This window comes from Buteo buteo, chromosome 10 (genome assembly GCF_964188355.1).
Source record: "Buteo buteo chromosome 10, bButBut1.hap1.1, whole genome shotgun sequence".
NCBI lineage: Eukaryota > Metazoa > Chordata > Aves > Accipitriformes > Accipitridae > Buteo > Buteo buteo.
Genome location: NC_134180.1, coordinates 40,218,691 through 40,239,971, shown reverse-complemented (window position 1 = coordinate 40,239,971; position 21,281 = coordinate 40,218,691). Strand labels below are relative to the sequence as shown.

General features: G+C 38.6%; 2 protein-coding genes and 1 long non-coding RNA gene across 6 annotated transcripts in view; 2 read left to right on the top strand and 1 right to left on the bottom strand.

Annotated features, from left to right (window-relative positions):
• MYSM1 (Myb like, SWIRM and MPN domains 1) overlaps positions 1 to 8,445 on the top strand; it is a 19,604-nt gene extending 11,159 nt beyond the window's left edge. Inside the window, exons 13-20 of one of the 4 annotated variants that reach the window (XM_075037200.1) lie at positions 205 to 259; positions 344 to 394; positions 1,089 to 1,163; positions 1,445 to 1,633; positions 1,870 to 2,002; positions 4,050 to 4,155; positions 4,282 to 4,336; positions 5,163 to 8,445. In XM_075037200.1, the coding sequence (XP_074893301.1) occupies positions 205 to 259; positions 344 to 394; positions 1,089 to 1,163; positions 1,445 to 1,633; positions 1,870 to 2,002; positions 4,050 to 4,155; positions 4,282 to 4,336; positions 5,163 to 5,327 (829 nt within the window). In that variant the 3' untranslated portion in view covers positions 5,328 to 8,445. Of the gene's footprint in view, positions 1 to 204; positions 260 to 343; positions 395 to 1,088; positions 1,164 to 1,444; positions 1,634 to 1,869; positions 2,003 to 4,049; positions 4,156 to 4,278; positions 4,337 to 5,162 lie in introns of all 4 variants that reach the window. The other 3 variants (XM_075037199.1, XM_075037202.1, XM_075037201.1) reach the window with 3 other exon arrangements.
• On the bottom strand, positions 5,995 to 21,247 carry LOC142035270 (uncharacterized). Its single transcript, XR_012651844.1, has 4 exons — positions 15,994 to 21,247; positions 15,359 to 15,521; positions 14,724 to 14,860; positions 5,995 to 6,128 (listed from the first exon to the last, which is right to left on the bottom strand). It is a non-coding gene; the product is annotated as an uncharacterized LOC142035270 (long non-coding RNA).
• Positions 11,698 to 13,331, top strand: TACSTD2 (tumor associated calcium signal transducer 2). Its single transcript, XM_075037207.1, has one exon. The coding sequence runs from the start codon at positions 11,959 to 11,961 to the stop codon at positions 12,877 to 12,879; it is 921 nt and encodes a 306-aa protein (XP_074893308.1). The 5' UTR covers positions 11,698 to 11,958; the 3' UTR covers positions 12,880 to 13,331.
• Positions 21,248 to 21,281: the final 34 nt, after the last annotated feature.

Here is a 21,281-nt window from a genome sequence, read left to right as displayed (position 1 = left end):
TGTATGCATTTCAAATGTTTCATATTAAAATTCAGGAGTGTGGGTACTGAAGTTTCTGTATTTGGTAGAAGCCATCCTAGTGTGGGATGAGAAAATCCAGTAAAGAAAATAAAGTTATTCCTCCTCTGCCAAGGAGACAGCGGGAAACTTGAAAAGTTTCCTGACTGTCCTACATCTTTAGAGAAATTTTCTTTCATTTTATAGTTCCTTTGATCCCTTTCAGCTGATACCATGCTGTTTATTCACTGAAGAAAAACAGGTATGTACCTACAAGTGAATAATCAAGAATGCTTTATTACTTAGGTTACTTTTCTTATGCTCATTATTGTGTTTATCATTTCAGGAACCTTTTCAGGTGAAAGTGTCTTCCGAAGCACTTTTAATAATGGATTTGGTGAGAATTAAGTTTTATTTTCAAAAAATTATGACGTATATGTGGTGGTTTTGGTTTTTTAATGGGCAACATAAGATGATGGAGACATAGAGTTCTTTCTGTTCAGACCTAGAAGTGAGAATCTAGTATTAAATAGAGCCTCTAAAAGAGTAAAGTTGTTTTACATTGTGCTTAGTGTACAACCATTTACCTTCTAGAAAAACTGAGAGCATTACTACTTACTAATCTCCATCATACTTTAAATGTAATTTGCTTAAAGCTACTTTCTAAAATGAGCTGCCATTTTGAAATCTTACGGGTTCATTTTCTACTAGTCTGGGAATTGATTTTGTGTTTGTAAAGCAATGGGTGTGGTTTTTAGTAACAACAGGTTGTACCAAAACTAGTGCAGTTGTTCAGCGCAGCATTGCACAGGCTCCAGTTTTTGAAGCTAGCATTGCTTCACGGATGGAAGTGTTATACAAATGCACCATATACATGCGTATATATAACAAGCAACCATCTTATTTTCTGTTTGCTTTAAATTGAAACACTGGATATTTGCGAGTCTTTACCTGTCCTAAGTTTTCCTTCTGAACGTGATTGAGAAGTTACTGACTTGTAGCTGTGATGCCAATGTATTCTGTCGTGTGCAGATCAAGACTGGGAGAAATTCTACAACTTGGACTTTAGTAATTGTTTAATATCGTTTCAGCACTCTCATGTGTCTATGGCAGAAGTAATAGGGCTGCTAGGTGGAAGATACTCTGAAGCTGATAAAATTGTAGAAGTAAGTGTTTGTCTTTTTACATTTTCTGTAAAATATTAAACTGTTAGGGTAATATATAGCATTTGAGTAGATGTAAATATTATTTCTGAAGGGCAACTACTTAAATATATTTAAGTTAATTACTGTAATCTTGAAATGTTAGGGTTAGGCTTGTGTTCAAGTGTTGGCCTGACAACTCTATCCTGAGGAAGATCTGGTATATGACTCTTAAAATTCTTTAAATTTTATTTCACCGCTGGAGCTTTCTTGCATTTATCTAGCTGGAGACTGTTTTTTAACAGGTTTGTGCAGCAGAGCCATGCAATAGTCTCAGTACAGGCCTGCAGTGTGAGATGGATCCAGTATCTCAGACGCAGGCCTCGGAAACGCTGGCTGCCAGAGGATACAGTGTTATTGGGTGGTACCATTCCCATCCGGCCTTTGACCCCAACCCTTCAATACGAGATATTGACACGCAGGCTAAATACCAGGTACTTGCTGGTCTGTACATTAAAAACAAATAAGTAGCAAAAAAACCCAACAACCCTGAAGCCTCCCTGGTATTTACAGTGTTAATACACGTTATTGCTCTAATGCATCTGAAAATCAGTTTATTCATAAATTGACGTAAATTTTACTTTTTTAATTTCAGAATGCTGCTTTGAAAAAGGTTGTATTTCTTGGATCTGAATTCTTTTTGTGTGTTTGTGTTTTTTTGGTTTTTTAGAGTTATTTCTCCAGGGGTGGTGCCATGTTCATTGGAATGATTATAAGTCCTTACAACCGAAATAATCCTCTCCCATATTCTCAGATTACTTGTCTAGTAATTAGCGATGAGATCAGTTCTGATGGTTCCTACCGTAAGTACCAATACTTTATCCATTGTCTTAATTTTTCTTTTCCTTTTGGATACTAGGGGGCAAAATGTTGTCTATTCTTGAACTTGAGAAATAGGTATTTAAGTTAGTAACTTGTGCTGTAGAAAACCAGGAATTTCACTTAAAGAGTAATCCTGCAAGTAGTCCGTGCTGTTGTGAGAAGAACGTGCAGGTATAAATAGATAGAAGGTTGTTTTTCTGTATTAGTATTTCCCACAATCCGTGAAAGAAATTAAAGGGTTGGGGCAAGGGTCACTGCTAGTTATATACAGTATCCATACAAACAGCTGAGAAAATGCTTCGCCTGTATTACTTAGACTTTGCTGCGTTACAAAATTCTGAACAAATCCTCTGATCGAGGAGACAGAAATACAAAAGCAAAGAAACGGCTGCTACAGCGGCCAAAAATCCTTATCTGAGTAACTTAGCATTCAGAAGGTCAAAGGATCAAACTTGCCAGCTGTCCAGGAAAACACAAGATAGAAAAGATGAAATGCTGTGCTGGCATGAATCCCAACCTAAGACAACAAGTTCTCGATCAAAAATGTCATCAGCATTTCATGAAAACGGGATGTTTTCCTTTCTTGAATAGTTAAGAACCTCTCGTATAAAGCCTGTGGTATTTCAAGTGATGATCAGATCTTCTGCTCCTTCCCTGACACTAATTTGAGGAAAATTCCCATGATAACAGTCTGTGGTTATGGTAGCTGCCTCACCTCTCTCCTCCTCCCCCCTCCCCCATTTAAGTCCTGATTTCTGCATCCAACCCCAAGGTTTCCCGTTTTCTTGGCAATGCGGCAGCAGAGGCCGTGTGAGCCGACAGTTCCCCCTCTGTTTTTTCCTGTGGAAGTAAGCAAGGGAGACCATCTGTCTGGAAACTTGCTCCGTGCTCCTGGGGGAAGTGAAGTGGTGGCCACATCTGTGCAGTAATTCCTGTTTACCATACTGATAGTACCGTAATTTTATCCTCATTTCCCATGCATCCCACCCTTGTGGTGTGGAGTTAAAATACTTAGAAACTTTACCTGCCCTTAGAAGTAGACGTTTTCTTGGTCACATAGGTTTTCTGTCTGAGAGGACTTCGTATTTATGTTTAACTCCTGAAATCAACTTTTTAAAAAATGGTATCTCCTCTAGCTCTTTGGAAAAGTTATACCGTAGCAGTAGCGCTACAGTACTGTGCAAATGAATGAAAATTAGTATTTCATGAGAGCCACAAATATTTCTATAGATTAATTCTTACTCTTGGAAATGCATTCTGCACTGAACAACTTCTCACATTTGAGATGTACTCGAATAGCAAATTGTATCTATTGCTTTCTTTTCACTTACTCTGAGGTCTAGTTGGAAAGTATGCGTTTCATCTCGTTAAATTCTTATGAAAGGCCTGGAAAGGCGCTTTTTTTTTTTTTAAATGACTTACTGAAATTTACAGGCTCTTTCTTTCTCCCTGATGTTTGGTAACATGAATTGTGTTCTGCAAGTAATTTTCTGGTGTTCCTCTAGAATACTTTCTAAATTCCTCTTCCCCCAAGCTGCAATAAACTGGAAGGATTTCTTCCTTTTAAGAGCAAAATTCCTCGGAAACCTAGAACAATAGTCAGCCACTTCATCAGCCAGTTCATACACAAAAACCAAAATCTTTTTTTATTCACGTAATAAGCACATAGATCTTAGAGGGACTACAGAAGTGATAATAAATTATAAAAACTCAATTCATTTTGCCATTTTCCTGTTATGTTGTAGATTTCTGTGTGCTTCCTTATGGCATGAGGAATTGGCGAGGGCAGGGAGGAGAACAGGTTTGTTCCCTACTCCCACCAAAATTAAATTTGGAATCCAAAATATGTCATACTTTTACTTTAGCCTCCTTAACATTGACAAGTAACAGGACTGCAGACTTCTGCAGTCAGTAATAAATTATGAACAGTTACGGGGAAGGGAGGGATTGCATCTAAAACTAAAAAAGAAAAGAAAAAAAAGTTGAGTGTCTTAGAAACACTGAATAATCATGTTCAATTGATTATAGGCCTGCCCTACAAATTTGAAGTACAGCAGATGTTGGAGGAACCTCAGTGGGAATTAATATTTGAAAAAACACGATGGATAATTGAAAAATACAGATTCTGCCATAGGTACATGTCTATTTCTATTATAAAGAATAGCCGGGTTAGAATTTTTGCATGCTTATTATTGATGTCTCAACACAGATGTGTGTCTGCTTTCTACAGCACTACTACTTGTTTTTCTTTCAACAGCAGTGTCCCCATGGATAAAATTTTTCATAGAGATTCTGACCTGACTTGTTTGCAGAAAGTAAGTTTTCTTTTAGCTTTTTTAATTTTAAATGTTTTTTTAAATACAAATCTGTTTCATACCATGAGAAGTCACGTTTTTACAAATCGGAGATGTAAGCTAATTGCAATAAATGACTTCTGTGGTGCAGCTTATTTACTTACAAACACAAAAAACATAAGGATGCTCGTTTGAGAGAGCTGGGGCTGATGGTTATGTGCAGATACCGGGTTTTAACCTCAGTCTGGAGAAGAGTGAATGGCAAATTAATCATGTCTCTTCTCAGCATGTTGTATGCTTCAGGTGTCGAGAGCTGTATGCATTTCAAGAGCAGATCTGAACTTCCTAGCCCTTTGTTAGATCAGTAAAGTAGTGCTGTGCCACGATTGTCATGCACAAGTGAGAACTTCAATTTTCCAGTCAGTGTCGTCATTGCTATGAAGTTCTAAATAACTACAGCTGTAACATTAATTGCACAAACAAGACAGAAAATTTGCCCAAAGCAAAAGACATAAACAGAAAACACATACACAGTGATTACCCACATCTTAATTTTTTTTCCCTCTCAACATGACTTTGCTTATAAACAGCTTAAATCTAAAATTGAGTTGGTAGAATACTCTTGAATTTAGCTGTTGTGTAATTGGTTTTAAAGAATTGGTTTTAAATCACCCATGTGTTCCTGTGTGACTGTTCCTTTCTAAAATTTATATTGTACAGTTGAACACTTTCTGTAGTGTTCATCCTAAATAAATAAATAAAAATCCCTTTGGAATACTTACCAGCTAGAATAAATAAACTCAGGAAATATGACAATTTTTAAAAAATCTCCTTTTCTTTTGACTAGCTTTTGGAGTGCATGAGGAAGACCTTGGTCAAGGTAGCAAACTGCTTCATTGCTGAAGAGTTCTTAACTCAGATCGAAAACTTATTCCTTTCCACATACAAGAGTGAGAAAAAGAGTAGTGCTGAAGAAACTGAGAATGAATGTTCAAATGAATCGCCAGTGTGACGGCTTTAACAAGACAAAATTACGGAATTTTGATTTTATTTTTTCATTTTCTTCTCCTCTTCCCCATTATGTCAACTCTTTCAGAATTATTATCCGTTTTAATGGTAACTGTTACAGAATCTACGGTCATCTTATTGTTACGGTTTAAACACACTTTGAAAAACTCCTAATGTGTGTGACCTGACTACACGAGGAATGCTTACTACTAACATTTTGTAAAAAAATGAGTGCCACAGAATTAATTGATTGACCAACAGCCTGCCATTTGGGAAGAAGGACCACCTGGCAAGTATACTGTGCTTCAGTCTTCAAGGAGAGTTTGTCCTCTCTCAAGTCTTTCACTTTGGGAATTTTCTCTTTTTTTTTAACCAGTACACATCTAACTTGGAATGAATTTGTTCCTTGACGCTTTAGAGATTGTAAGTTTGAATGAATTCACAAAAGAGAAACTTAACTGAAATGAAAATTTTGTAGCTCATTGACTTCAAACTTTCCTGATACCCAGTCTAAAGTTTTATTCAGTTGTAGTTTAATATATCATTTGATTTTTATTCCCTGCCCATTGATCCCTGTGGTCAAGTAGCTTTTTGGCATGTTCTTTGCCATCTTGCTTCTATATTGGGGAGAAAAAGCTGGCAAGTTTTCATGACTTCTCAGCAGTGGTTGTGCTTGTTTCCAGTGGAAATGGTAACTCCTGTCTTATTACAGGTTGCAGTCTTTCTGATCTTCCGTTCTACGGGGAGATGTTACGTTGTTCCGCCAGATCATTGTGATTTGTCCACTTCTAATTGCCACTGTTTCCTGTGGAAACAAGAGCTCTTGATTGATGGCAAACTGAGTGCAACAAGCAGAAAAGTATTTGTCTTTAATTTAAAGAAAAAAACCAAACCCACCAACTTTTATATCCAGAGTCTTCTCTATAATGTGCAGCTCAATAAGAAAACACATTGGTTTCTATCAGTTCTTCAGTTATAATTTCATGCAAATCTATATTCAGATAACTTAGTCATAAACAGATTGATCTTGATTGAGAAGTTTCTTGATTGCAACTTGGAAATGTTTCATGAGCTATATCACTGTGAATCTTTATAGAAATAATGTGCTTAAAATTTTGCTTTCTAATTCATGAGGAAACTTGACTCATATACAGTTATTACTATTTACACAGATTTATCTTTGGCAAAGTTTCTCAGAGAGTCTAAAATGTATTTGAGAACATGAAGCAAGCAAGACCTTGAGTTTACATCTAGAGGGGCGACAATGGACTCGATTCTTATTTAAAAAAAACCAACTGTATATATCTAGTTCTACATAACACAAATGGAATTTTAAGATTTTATATGTTTACATTTTTAACTTCAGCTTTTCATTTGTATAAAGAGTTTGAAAAGCTTTAAAAGAGTAGAGTTGCATCCCACGGAGGGAACCCCTTTGCAGGAGGTTAACATTACTTTTTTTATAACACCTTGTAAAATGTTAGTCTCTTTCTGTTACTAAGTGGAAGGTGCAGAACCTGATCGTATGACAATGTGAGCCCTTGATACTCAGTGATTCTCCCAATGCAGATGCAAGAGCTGTGGACCTAAAAATATCGGTGAATGTTCTATGCTCTCTTCTATGTTCAGATCTGCTGGTGCACAGCTTTAGATCCCACTACTATGTATAATTTACATACTTGGTGTATCCATCTCTATAAGGCATGCTGACTCAGACTGCATATATTCTAAACCATCATCTTTGGGACTTCCTAATTAAAAATATTGCATGGTTTTCTGTATTTCTAGTTTGAGCTACACTCTCGGTGAGAAAGCATTCCTTCCCTACTTAGTTGTGGAGTGGTCTGCAGTGTAAGGTATTCTTTTGCAGTTTTGCATAGGTTACTCTCTAGAAAAATCACACGGTGTAAATGTATGTCCTAAAAGCTGTAATTAGTTCTGATTTGTAGGAAGAGAATTTTGAACCTCTTGTATAACAGCAATAGGAAGTAGATAATGTTCTTTGTCCACATATGGTCTATTTCCAGGCATTTAAGGATGGATGTCAGTATTAACCAATAGTGGTAACAGTGTGCTGGCTGCTTCTCTATTTAATGATTAAAATGAGTTAAAGTACTACAGTTGTATTAATTGGATTTAACAGTGATGTTATGTAAGAAAAGTTTTGAGTAAAACGTACTTGAAGCAGTTTGTCTCTTGAAAAGAGGATGTGGTGCAGTATTGAGCCTTTGACATGCACACAAAGACTCCAGATTCTGTAAGAGTTCATTAGCAGGGTGGTGTGGGAGGAAATAAAACTGCTAGACCATCCTAATCCAGTACTATCACCCAATACTGTATGTGAATTGGAAAGCACACTTGTGATGCTAAGTAGTAACTTTGTTGGCAGGAAAGAACTAACCTACTCTTCGTAATTTATTTTGACTGTGCAGTTAACAATACGAGTTTAGAAGTTGCATGCTTCTAAGAAGATAAAAATCCATTTTACTAATACTACCAGTTTTGCTACCAAACGCATATTAGGCATTAAATATTTTGGGGGAAGCTCTCTTTTTTTCTCCCCCCCCCCCCATCCAGCAATTCTTTTTATGCTAGCTTTGTTTCAGTGTACCTGTGTGGACTCATACACTATTCCTTTATGTAAGACCAGCTGTTACGCCTTGCCAAGTTGTTGTTCAGGAGGTGGGAAATGGTTGAGTAGCAAGTAGAATGATACAATTTAAACTGGAAGAGTCAACAGGTTAAAAAAAAAAAAAAAAAAAAAGCCCCCAAACCCCTAAGATGTAACTTTTGGCAAATACCCTTTATGGGCATTTGTTGGCCGAGTCAAGTTTTGCTGTCCCAGTTATCAGCAGTGCTTCTTCACAGGGATATAAGCCTCGTGTTCCAGGGGAGGGGTAATGCCCATATTTTTTTAAATAAGTAACTTCCCAAGAACAATTCAGTTGAGGAAAAAAAACAAACTAACTAACTAAACCAAACCCAAACCCAGCCAAACAAAAAGTTAACACTGTTGCCATTGATGTTTGTTTTCTTTTTTCCTTTTGCTTGCTGCTTTGATATTCCTGACTGATTGTGTACAGGAGACTGCTAATAAAGACTGTGTATGCAGTGTCTTGAAAGGTGTGTTCCGTATTTGTAATAGCTTCTTGTCTCGAGCATCAGATCTGGTTATTTACTCCCAAGTCAGTGTCAATAACCCAGTGATTCAACGCAGTCCCACAGCCACTAGAGGGAGCGTTGTCACAGCTGATACAAAACGGGGTTTGGACTAAGAGCAAAACTGTTCTTGGGTATTGCATGGGAACTTCTGGTCAGTGATTAAATTTTATGGGCAGTAGCTGTGTACCTTGGTATAGATTTGTTTCTTTCATTTGTGCTTACAAACCCTCTGCTTTAGTCTCCTTCCAAAAGTTATCCAGTGGTGCTTCGTGGCAGGGGCGCCAGGATGGTAGATAGGTATTCTCCATGCTGTTTTCACAGAGAGAATCCTGGCTGTAGGATCATTAAAGTAAGTAATGTAATGGGTTTGTTTTCCTGGGCAACTCCAGTGAATTCTGAAGGCGATCATCAGACTACCTTTCAACCAACCGTATTCATTACCCAAATTTGATTCAAGGGTGTTGGTTCTAGCTGTATTTCTGCCTTCAGCAGAAGCCAGACAAACTCCTTCCTGCTGTGCTAGCAGAGGATTTGGTCTGCTGGGCATTACTGAGCTATGAGGACATGGTGGTGTGCGGGGGAAGGAGACGCCGCGGCGGTGGGAAGCAAGCAGCACGGAGGTGGACGGCGCACCTCGAAAGGCGCAGTGTGGCGGAGCGGTGCGCCCCGGCGTCTGCAAGGGGCCGGGAACGTGCTGTGCTGTCGTTGCGAACCCCGCTGCGGAGGCGAGGGACGTCAGGATGCGTGCAGGGTGACTTCATCCGGACCCGCAGAGCCGGCGCATGGGAAGTAGCTGGTTGTTAACATCCCAGTGAACACTGTAATCATATTTGATACGGGACAAAGTATTTAATGGCCCAGATAAAAGCATTCTGGTTGTTTAATTGGAAATGTCTTGCTGTTTTACATAGACCTCGTGCCCTATTTTTATGAGATTTAGAATTGTGCCGAGAAATTGTTTCCATGGAAGCAGAGATCACTAAAGAAATAACGCACTCCACATTTCCTACAGGATTATTCCTTTTACAGCCTGCTGTTCTAAAGAATTAACTCTTGTAGTGCCATTACAGCTTAGCACAGATTAAAGGAAATAATACTTTTTATTTTTTTAGTGTCATAGAGGCATTACATATCTATATTTTTATACGTATAATTATCTATGTATATAGATATTTGGAAAGACTTTTGTCTTTAAAATAAGTCTGTCCTCTCCTTATTTACAGAGGGCAAAATCCACCAGCACAAAAAAAGTCAACAGAAACAGTGCACTTTCATTTTGGCAATTTATGCAATTTTATCAGGGAAACTTAAAATTATTCCTTCTTTGCCCTTCTCTTGCCACTGTTCTACACTTTTTGCTTGGTGAAGGGTATATTGTAAAACTGTTGTTGTGCTTCTGGCTACCTTTGAGGGAAGAGACAATACAGTTTTTAATTAAGGTAACAGCAATGAGAACCTTCCACTGGTAGGGAAAACAGACCATCTCATTTAGTTACCTATGGTTTTTCTTCCATATATTACTTCTGACAAACCTCTTTTTCCTCTAAAGTGTCCGTAAAAAGGGGAAACTATCAAATGATAACATGAGGCTGAGACAAAGCATGAACATGTGTCAACAGCATACGAGCACAGTGTTATTTACTAAAAAGTCCTGTTACTGCCTGTCCTTATGGTGCTTTCTAAGCACAAGGGCAGCGCAGCTCTCAGACGTATAGAAATGGCCGTCGCTTTACTGAAGCTAGTTTGCAAGCTGTAACTTTACAGCAGTTGAGGCTCTCTCCTCCAGAGAGAAGAAAAAGAAAACTTACTCTTGCTAGAGTTCATAATGTGAAATAAAAGACAAGATATGAGTATGTAGGTGACAGTTAAATGGATTTTGACTTTGAAGGAGGGATGTGGAATTTCAAAAAAACCCAGTTATTATAGGTAAATGAATGACTTAGAAATTAAAAATGAGAAAAGAGTTACTAAACTCTTATCAAAGAATCATTAATATGACAACTTGAAATACCTAGTAATTTTAGTAATTATTTTAGCTGTAGATCTCAATTACAGGCAACTACTGTTACTTTTATCTAAAGAAAGGGGAAATGGAGAGGTGTGATAATGTGCTATAAAGGAGCCAGGAATAATTTGAAGAACTTGTCTCATCTTTGCTCCCTCAAGTAGCATGTGTTTCTGTAGCTTATTTAGAAATAGGTCTAGCTGCAAAGTTCAACTCCAGATTGTGCCCTTCTCTAGTGGTAGAGAGTATTTACATCTGAAGCTCTAATATTAAACCTATACTGTGTTATAAATACTCACTGGCAGCCAGGGTAACTTCCCACTGTTCACACGGACGCATGCCATCGCTGCAAGTAGCCCAGCTTGCATTGATTTGAAGCAGGGCAGGCCCTCAGGAAAACAGCAGCACAGGTAAAAAGAGCCAACGGCAAGGCAGTGTGCAAGTTGCGTGGATGGGAGAATGGCGTATACGCTGTTCTGTGGTCGTTACTTGTTGCAAAATAATGATTTATAAAGTGTCTGACAGTGTTTGACAAATCGGATGAATGGGACTTGCTTAATGCAAACTGGAAAATATATTTCAGCTGCTGCTGAAACACGTGGAAATGGTTAACTCATGCTTTGTAGATCATTAGGACACTTGGGAGCTACTGGAGTGTACTGCGAAAGGCATTACTCAAAGTTCAGATTGAAAAATTTCTTCAGAAATGGCTAACAACTTTGTAAGGGTAATGCAAGCATGAAAATCATCATTCTTCGTACTGCCTTGGGATGAGAGTGTGCCAAAGGAGAGCAGAGAGAGAAGCTTTCTGTGCTGGAAGATGAGGCTGCGCTCCTGTGCTCTGTAAGTAGGAAAGCAGCCATCAAACTGCTGAACAGCCGTTCATCCTGAATTGGCAGCTACTCCAGGCAGCAAACATAAAACTCAAAAAGGCTTTATTTTATAAATATAGGAAAGTAGAATGGAGGAAGTCCATAACTGATAAGACTCTAGAGAGCGGAATGACACAGAAGCTGTGTGATGGAAGACACAGGAAAAAACATGATGAAGTGGAGGAGTAGGATTTCTTCCAACAGAAATGGGAGAAATTCCTTAAATGTGCATTTGCACAGTCCATATAAGGGCAAGCTGCTTGTGCTTTAATCCATAAGGGAAGCCCAAGGTAGGAGCTGTGGTTCAGGTTGGCTTTTGTCTCTTCCCTGTTGGTTCCTCATCAAGAGGGGAGGCAGGCATCAGCACCACTCCCTGAGAAGAAACAGACGAATGTGCAGCTTGTTGACTTCTCTAGGATTTGGGTATGAGATGCCAGTTGTTTTGGAAGGAGAACCTGTTTGGTGGGTCTGATTTGAATCTTGATAAAGGGAGCAGCACACCAGCGTGTAGAAACGAGCAGACTCCATGGATGGATTAAAGCTTCAGATACTGTCTGCTATCACTCGGGACTTTATCGACACTTTTCACCTGCAATATGGAGCCTTTGTTTGGGGTTTTGCTGGGTTTGATTCTGGCAGTAGCTTCATCAGCAGAGAACAACTGTACCTGTGTGACCAACAAGTGGACAGTATGTGCCCAGGACGCATCTGGGAACTGCACCTGCATGCTGGTAGGTTCAAATCACAAGGTAGACTGTTCAACACTGACTTCAAAATGCTTGCTGATGAAGGCAGAAATGACCCCCCTGAAGGAGAAGCGCTTCCGGGGCCATCCCCGTGGGCTGTTAGACAATCCAGACTGCGAGGACAGTGGTATCTTCAAAGCCAGGCAGTGCAATCAAACTGATACTTGCTGGTGTGTGAACACTGCCAGAGTGAGAAGAACTGAAAAGGGTGGCAAAAGCCTGAGTTGTAGTGAACTGGTTAGAACAAGCTGGATCTACATTGAACCGAAGCACAAAAAAAGGTCCAGTGCCTTCAATGTTCTCGAGGTAGCAAATGCCCTGAAACATCTGTTTGAGAGCCGATACAAACTACACCCCAAGTACATCGCAGCCATTAATTATGATTCCCCACTTATCCAAATTGGCCTGAACCAGAATGACTCTGAGAAATCTAGGTGTGATGTAGATATAGCTGATGTAGCCTATTACCTTGAAAAAGATATAAAAAATGACTCCATATTTCATTCCGACAGTACATTAACTATCTCTGTCAATGGAGATGCTCTGGATATTGAAAAACTACGGATTTACTATGTTAATGAAAAGCCACCAGAGTTTTGCATGAGACAACTGGTTTCTGGCATTAGTGCTGTGGTGACAGTGGTGATACTGACCGCTGGATTTGGTATCACTGTGCTGGTTGTTCTGAAGTGGCTGCAGACAAGAAAATATGAGAAAGTTGAGATTAAAGAAATGGGTGAAATAAGAGCACCAAGCTTACAGCTGCCCTGATCTGAAAAAAGAAAGGCAACAACAGGAAGAAAAGAAGAAAAAAAAAAAGCACAAAATACAAATAGGAAACAGACTCGGTGTATGTGGATGGATCTGGAGTGTTGTTTTCCTTTTTACAGGAATTTGTACAGTGATAATTCTAAATTATTCTAGTTTAGTAAGAATGATTTTTTGGGGGTTTGGGTATAAACTAATTTGGGAATCAAGTTACCTAAATATTTTAAATGTGTCCCAATTTAGAGGCTAAGAAAATTGTTACAGTTTTCTATTTAGCATAATGTAGAATGCTTTCACTAGTACTGCAGGCCTGGCTCAGCTTGCTTAAATACTCTTTGAGTGGTTCTTGGTATATCTACTTATCAAAATTCAAATACTTGCCTTGGCATGATTGGATTATATAGCTGCTTTTCTGTTGGTAAAGACTTTTTTAAAATGTGGGTTGTTTTTAAAGTTGCTAGAACTTTTTTTTTAATCAACAAATAATTTCATAAATTCTACTAAATAACCAAATAAGGTTTTGATAAGATATTCTACAGCTCCAGAGCCTTTTATACAGAGTCATTTGTTAGGAAACATTCCTGCGGTCACTTCCAGGTGTGGAGTTTCCGAGTTTGTATTCAGGCAGCACAGTGAGCTGTTCCCATGTGTGCTCTTTAACAAGGGTCTGACACTCCTAGTCAGCAAAGATCCCTTGATCCCAATGCAAGTGTAAGTTAACCTTGGTGTTCCACCCAAATTCAAACTCTGGTAATAGCTTTCTGTCTACCTAAATTCCCCTTGCAATTTTAATGGGAGGAGATATTTTTCAGTGTTGTACAGCTTCACAGGAATACTACACAATGCTTAAGGACAAGTTGAAAAAGAGCTTTATTGTAGCAGAGCTGCAGGGGGAATTTAAGAGCAGAGTGTAATTACTCAAGTTGGAATTTGGCCAAGACACTAGAACTGGACTTCTTTGCTACCTACTCATCTGCTGTGTTCCTTGTCTGAGAGGTCATATCCACCATGAAGGACATTTTAAAGAAAATAATGCTAGTTGTTAAATGTTGAAATATTGGCAGTTATATTCTCTGTACTGCATATGGATGTCTGAAGCCCCATCAATCTAATCTGCTTTGTTGACAATGAGACTGCTACACCCAGGCACTGCAGCAGGGTCAGCTCTTTTATTCTGTTAATCAGTTTCAACATTACTAGTTTGTAATTGTAATAACAGTCAGTAATGCACTGCTTCTAGGGCAAACTATTAAATATGCATCTCTGATGAGTATTTCACTCTGAAAAAAGTGAAGATGCTTTGATTCTGTTTCTGCCTTTGTTTATATAGAAGAGACTTGTGGTTTGGGGGGTGGAGATGTTTGTTTGTTTGTTTAGTAATTTTTGGCTCAACATACACCATTTCCATTTAACCTCATTCTTGTTCACTTACATGCTGGAAGTATTTTGACTTTGGATACATAGAATGGGGCAGATGCATCGTGTTTCCCCAAAATAAGATTTTTATGCAATTGCATCAGCGGTATTAATACATTCAAAAAATTTTGGAGCAGGGTCTATAATTTAATTGTGTGCCTTACAGCAACAGGTCCAAACTGGTTGTTTTTCAGTCAAGTATGTACATTAGTACTGATAGAAGATGAAGTGAGAATTTAATACCTAGGCTGAATTTTCCCAAGTCATAGGAAAATTCAGAACTTAGCCTAACTCCACACAATTTTGCAACTAGGTTTCTATAAAATGGATTAAATTAAAAATCTGGAGCTGAGTAGCCCTCAGTGCTGAGGAAATGTAGGATGACAATAAAAATTTTCCAAGTACATTGCTTAACCACTTTCTTAACTTACGCAGAGCTGATAAAAGATATGTGTTTGAGAGGTTGGTGCTGTCCTTCCATCAGAGAAGATCCTGAGATGTGCAGTCTTTTCTGGGGATCTACTGTGGCTTTCAACATTCTTTTAAAATCACTGCATTTTTCTCATTTCTGTCATAAGAAAAAAATATTTTCAAGGTAAATGATGAGCTTTTATATTAAAATAGAATATTAACATGTAGGCATAATTTTGATTAGGAGAGGCAAAAGTGACTAATTGTTGAAAAAATCTTAACAGGTAACAGTTTCAGCATCTTTCTTTGGCTCCTGCTTTTCTTTTTAGAAGCTGAGATTGACAATAGAGGTTGTTGTGATGCCTTTCATATTTTTATTAATCATTAAAGGACTGCTGCATGAAAATCATGTGTTGTGGTCAGTTATTTTCTTGCTAGTCATCACCACCAGCAGACTGCATGCTGCTAGGGGACTGGAAATGCACTAGGTTCATTTAATAGGAGTGGTAAGGTATGTGTCTGCAATTAATCAAAAGAATGGGAAGATTAATTGCAGTGCAGAGCTCAGAGAACCTCTCTTTGGACTAGATCGTTCTACTTGAATAAAGCTATGTAAAGCTACTGTAGGATCTGGACTTTAATAAACCAAATATACCTGTGGGTTCTGCTAAGTACTCCTTTCTTCCCTGCTGCTCCAGTCATACCACCTCTCAGGCTATATATTAGTATCTTTTTTGCAGATGGTAGATCAAGTATTTTACTGTAACAGTCCACGATGTTCAGCTTGTTTGACTTTCTGTCCACTGCCGATGTTCTCACTGAAAAGGAGAAAATGAACTTGTCAGCTTTTACAAAATTAAAATGCTTTTTATTATTCACTCTAATTTAGAACTTTCTAACTCTGAAATTTCTTGTTATCCTTTTCCTGATTACATCATCCTGTTTTAATGGCGTGTTTGTTCATTGTATTTAAGTAATTTGGCTTTATCCACTTTGCAGTGGGTTCCGTGGGTACAGCCAGCATGGTGATAGTGATGGTGGTTTTATGTTCTAGGCGGCACTGGCTGACAGCTTTCAAGCAGTGCCCTGAACAATGCAATTAACATCAATCTTGTATCAGTTTCTGTGGGGTCTGCTCAGCCATAAATGTATTCAGGGGACTGTTTTGTTTTAGAATGCTGTTTTAATACTCTGTAGGTAGATATACATACATATTTATGAATCTATCTGTAAGTAGATACAGAACTAAACCCATAGCTGATACAAGAGTGCCTTTGTGCTATTACCTACCTGGATTACATAACAGATGGTATGCATGCTTTAACGAAGGTAGAGCTGCCCATTGCCGAAATTACGTTCTGCAATTCCAACTGGTGAAGGGCTGCCTTAGAAAGCTCAAAATAACCACTGGCAGAGAAAAAAATCCTGTCTCTGTGCTACAACTCTGAAGAGGATAGTGCTGCCCTTTCCGTACAGGGCTACTACCTTTGTGCAACTGCACAAAGCCAGTTCTGGCCTTCGCTTTTAACTTTTAGTTAAAACTTTTTTAACCACTTAAGATCTGAGGACAGTGCCAGAAGCAATGCCAGCATTACAGCAAGGAAATGAAAGATAAGGATTCATGGAAGGATTAAAACCCTCTTAAACTCTGTTCCCTCTATTCCCCCTGGTAAAATCCATGCCTGCTTATATATGCAAGTATGTATTCTCCCAATGCACTGACACAAAATCCCTGCATTAGTTTGCAAATGACTGGCGTGTGTACACACACGTCCATTCCCACACCTATACTTAAAGGCACGCACATCACTATTTATGTTAGAGCAGGGAGGCCCTAGGGAAAGCTTTGTGGCAGCAGATCCTACATTGCATTCAGCCAGCCTGCAGCCTGCTCTTGCTCTTATCAGTGGTAAAATAGCCCAAACCTGCTGCTGTTTTGGAACAACAAAGAATCCTCTTCTTGTCCCATCTTCCCCTGATTAAGAATAATCTCTTTATGGATGTTTAGATTGGGACTATGGCCAGATTAGGTTAACGATGTGAAACAAAATGCTTGCTGCATAAACACAGCCAACCGCTCTCTTCTTGTTTAGATGGTAAAACACCAGCATGTCTGTGATGTTAAGCACTTAATGACAACTAGAGACAAGATCCCCCCCAAGTAGTCCTTAAAATGTTTAAACCTCGGAGAATCACCTTAGAAAAAACAAACCAATTTCTATTGCTTGCATATCGAAACCACTTTTTCAGAGAATAGTTAAAGAAGTAACAAATTGGCCCTTCTTCCACTTCTCCTTAATTGGACCAGTTAATGCTATTAAACAGATAGTCTTCCTCGTGCAGGTATAATTATCCTTCCAAAGCATTACCCTGATTTGCCTCAGGGTCTCAAGTACTGCAATTACCTATTTTTAATGTTAAAATTAATCTTGAGTCATTACAATTGCTACCAGAGCAGGAAAAAATCAACTTCCAGAACTTTTACAATTATTATTCCGCAGTTCTAACAAAATTCCTTGTACCAGGATTCATCTAGTTAAAATTTCATACCCGCCAGGCAGTCTGACAAGATTCACATCTCATTTTCATGACGATCCCTATTCCCCAAGGAATAACACTCTTACAGTCCTACTCCAGCACAAATCAAGTGTCACAGAAACAATTAGGGAGACTTTGTATTATCTAAATGGAAGACTGAATGAGAATGCATTTCTAATTTGCCACTGGGATTTTTACATGTGGGTCCAACAGTACTGGTGGCATATGCACGCAACCTTTTTCAGCTGAAAAAGTTTTGTGTGAAATAAATGTCTGCCCTTGTAAGGTTTGAAATGAGAAATCTCAGCGTTTTTTCTAGTCTAGTTGCACCCAGAAAAGCTAAGTGGAACAACTAGAAAGTAACTGGATGTGGCTATGCTGTAACCACTGCACTGTGCAGTACAGACACACTCATTTTTAGCACTGGTCTGTTGAGTTCTCCTTTTTTCTTCCTATCTTCATGTGCTCTTTTCTGTTGTTGGAAAAAAGATAGCTTTGTAATTGTCTCAGTTCTGCTGAAGGACTTAAGCAAAATCTCTTGAGTATAGAAAGTTAATTAATGCTCCCTTTTTTGTCTCTCCAAACAATGCATTTTAGAGATCTAGTAGAGGAATTCTGACATATTTACCATTTTCACTTATGTTTTTATGCAGTTCAAAAGCAGTTTAAAAATTATGTGCAAGAATTAGAAGCTAGGAGAATAAAAATTATTAAGTGATAGATTCTCAGAATTTCTGCCAGTTTTGCAACTACTAAGCATCCAAGTTGCCCTCTAAAGTGCAATGGTTGTCAGATCTGGCAAGCTGAAAGCAATGCCGGAGTTCATGTTCATTGCTTCATCTTAAGGCCCTCAAAATCAAAAGTTCCTAAAATGTATTTAATCTGAATGTTTGTACATCTAGTTCCTTAACTCGCAGTATCTTGTCTATATTAATCTTACCCCAGAGAAGAGGAAAAATAGCTCACACGCTTAACTCTGGGTTGACTAGCATCCTGGGCCAGCAAAGTACTCAACATTAGTGCAACGCAATGTAAGACTGGCAGCACTAAGTGATTCCCAGGAATGCCACTGCTGAATAAATGGCACTAACAAACTGGATGTCTGGGATATCAAAATCAATTCCTTAGTAGGAAAGGATCCAATAGTCTTTTGTGGCTTTTATTGAGAGTCTTTAATTAAAATACTGTAAAATAGCAAGCAAAGAAAAGACCACTCCTTCCTTACAACCTCTTCATGCATGCTTTGGAAAGAAAGGACTGTACTGAATTTTATAACAACTTTTAGAGGAAGTTTTGCAGTGAACTTCTGTTTGGTTGAGTAACTTCATCTTCTGGATTTTGAATGTACTTTTTTTTTACATCAACAACATAGATAATAAGCAAAAGTAGTTACTACCTATTGCATTCTTAAATAGCGTCTACTAGCTGGTATGTCAGTGGGGCAAGGGGCAGTTAGTACACAATACAATACACTCAGTGGATCAAGACAAGATATTCTAGTTAACAAGATTTGGAAAATCTTGATCTTTACGAAAAGTGTTGCCTAGTCTTTTAAGTGAATGTGAACTCCTGAGATTTCAACTAGCCAAACAGGTTAAGTGGCATTAAATCCAATTTCTGAAGGCTTGCAGAAGGCTGATGGAGTGCATTGTTTCTGCCAAGATTTTAGCCCAGCACTAATGAGCAAAAGCGAATTACACTGAAACTTGAATGACAAAACCATCAATTAGTTTTTACTTGAATTTATATAAAAGCCAAGTATTTTATTATTTTATAGTAAGTTTTTTCATTTGAAGCAAAAGACTCTAGATTTTAACTGACAACTTTTTAATTGTGATGATCAAACTTGGTAGCAGGGAGACTTTAGTACCAAATTCTTTCTACCTGAATATACAGAAAAAATATTTTTTATATTTAAACTCTTTTTCATTACCTTTATTGCGTTTGACATTTGTGTGAATAATTTCATACACACAAAAAACCTCATTCAGCTCAGTACAACTACTTTTACAGAGAGATACACAAATACTAATAGAGACGTCTACACAGGAAAATTGTACCTGTTAAAGTGTTAATTGTACCAAGGACTACTGCATAGCATATTTGTACAGTGTATGCAGTGAGCAAAAGCTTTGATAAGCTCGTATCTAGTCAGTCAAGGGGTTTTGATATTAAATGGCTTCCTCCACAGCAACTTGAAGAAAAGATTTGGGGATAGGTAATGATAAATGACTCTGTGAGCTCCATCCTACCATGTACAGAGTTCACAGGTGTTTCATACCCATTTCATCTTTGGGAAAAAAAAAAAAAAAAGACAGCTGTGAAAATGCCTCGCTATCTGAACTCACTCTGCAGATCAGTTTTTCAGCAATGAAATTCAGTGCCATGCTGAGGTTCATCAGAAAACCCCATCCATCACTTATGACCTCTAAGTAGGTCTTATGCAGTCTTAAGGCATGAAAGCTTGCCTTCTGGTCTTCTTCAGAAATGTGAATTACAGTCTTTTTTTTGAAGAAGAGATGAGGCTAGTAAGCAAAATCTCAGCTACAAAACAAGTCTTAACCTATCTCTCCAAAGCATAGAACACCACTTTATAACTATTCAATTGCTCAACTGTTTACCAGATTTTCACAGAGAGAGTCATTTAGTGTTGGTATCTGATAGAGAGGTCCTCTAATTACCTGTGCTGTATTTGCTGCTTGGCTGATTTGAATTTTTAATTTTAAGTGATGCCACTTGGGGGGACTTTACAAGTGCAGAATGTAGAGCAAAATTTTTAGCTCCACCCTTGCACACTCAAAACAGCCATTGAGTTTAACAGGATTTTAGGCAAGTCAGGAATGCAGAAATAGCTCCTATACCCCCTGTGCAGACAGAATTAAATAATGCAATTGGAGAAACAAAAATAGCAAAAAGAAATATGCAAAGGAAAAAAACATTTTCAGCAGACTTGAAATAAAGTGGAGACTCTGTGAGGTGGAAAAATGACATTTGCTCCACAGAAGAAATTGTAGAAAGCCTTCATGCTTGGCTTAGGAACAGAGAATTCTAGATAAAGACAAGAAGAAAAAGCAAGCAAATACAAAGTCTAAAAAATAAGGACATTAAGCATCAGGAGACATTCATAAGAGCTTCCATCTCAGTTCTTCATTTCTTGGCAGCTGGGAAACACACAGGCCTTAGGTTAGACAAAGCGCTTTGCTGCTGCTACAGCTCAGCTGTTTTTGTGACTGGAGCAGACAGTCACAAAAATTAATGCTATGCTAATTGACTGACAGATCTTACTCCTCATGTCTCTCATGATAATGGAAGCTGGGCAGGTCTTAAAGAAATTGTGTCTAATGAAAAGAGATTTTCTACCTATCACTATATAAGGTTTCTGCTTGACCTGGACTCCCAGATCTGGTCACTATGTATTTTCCTTGGCAGCGGACATCAGTGCTTAAGAACTGTCACAGAATAGGGCCTTGGTAATAAAAAGGGATGAACTAATGAGTATCTCAGCAAACACTGAACAATACTTGACTGTGCTCATATATAGAGTATGTGACTGCTGAAGGCAAAGATCTGTATTTCTTTACCTTTCGCAAGGAGAGGGCCTTTGTTTACATGTGAAGCCCCAGGGCCTGTATGAAGCCTGGGCTGCCCTGTCATTACTACACAGGTCCCAGCCTCACCCTTTCATTCAGCACATAACCTGTTTTTCTCATCACAACATTTATGATGTACTTCTGTCAGCTAGATGAGTCGGCCAAAAGTAGGTATTAGGTTAGCAGCTTGCCGTTTTCTTGGACTTGGGAGAAGCCAAACACCACCTCCCCACCTACCACTGCCGCAGTAGAGCCGACTGCCACCAGCCCTCTCTGGTAGCTGGAAGCACTTCAACACTTCAGGTCTCCAAAACCAACAGCAAGCAAGCCCAAGGCGTAACACCCATGCGCTCTGAAAGCTGAAGGGGCCTTAAGGTCTGGCTTGGGACCTCTTAACAGCCAGGCCCAGGGACACAGGAGTCCGGGTCAACCCCAGCCATGAGGTGAGGC

Excerpts from the sequence above, each read along its gene's own strand:
- TACSTD2 (XM_075037207.1), top strand. The coding sequence starts at position 11,959 with ATGGAGCCTTTGTTTGGGGTTTTGCTGGGTTTGATTCTGGCAGTAGCT.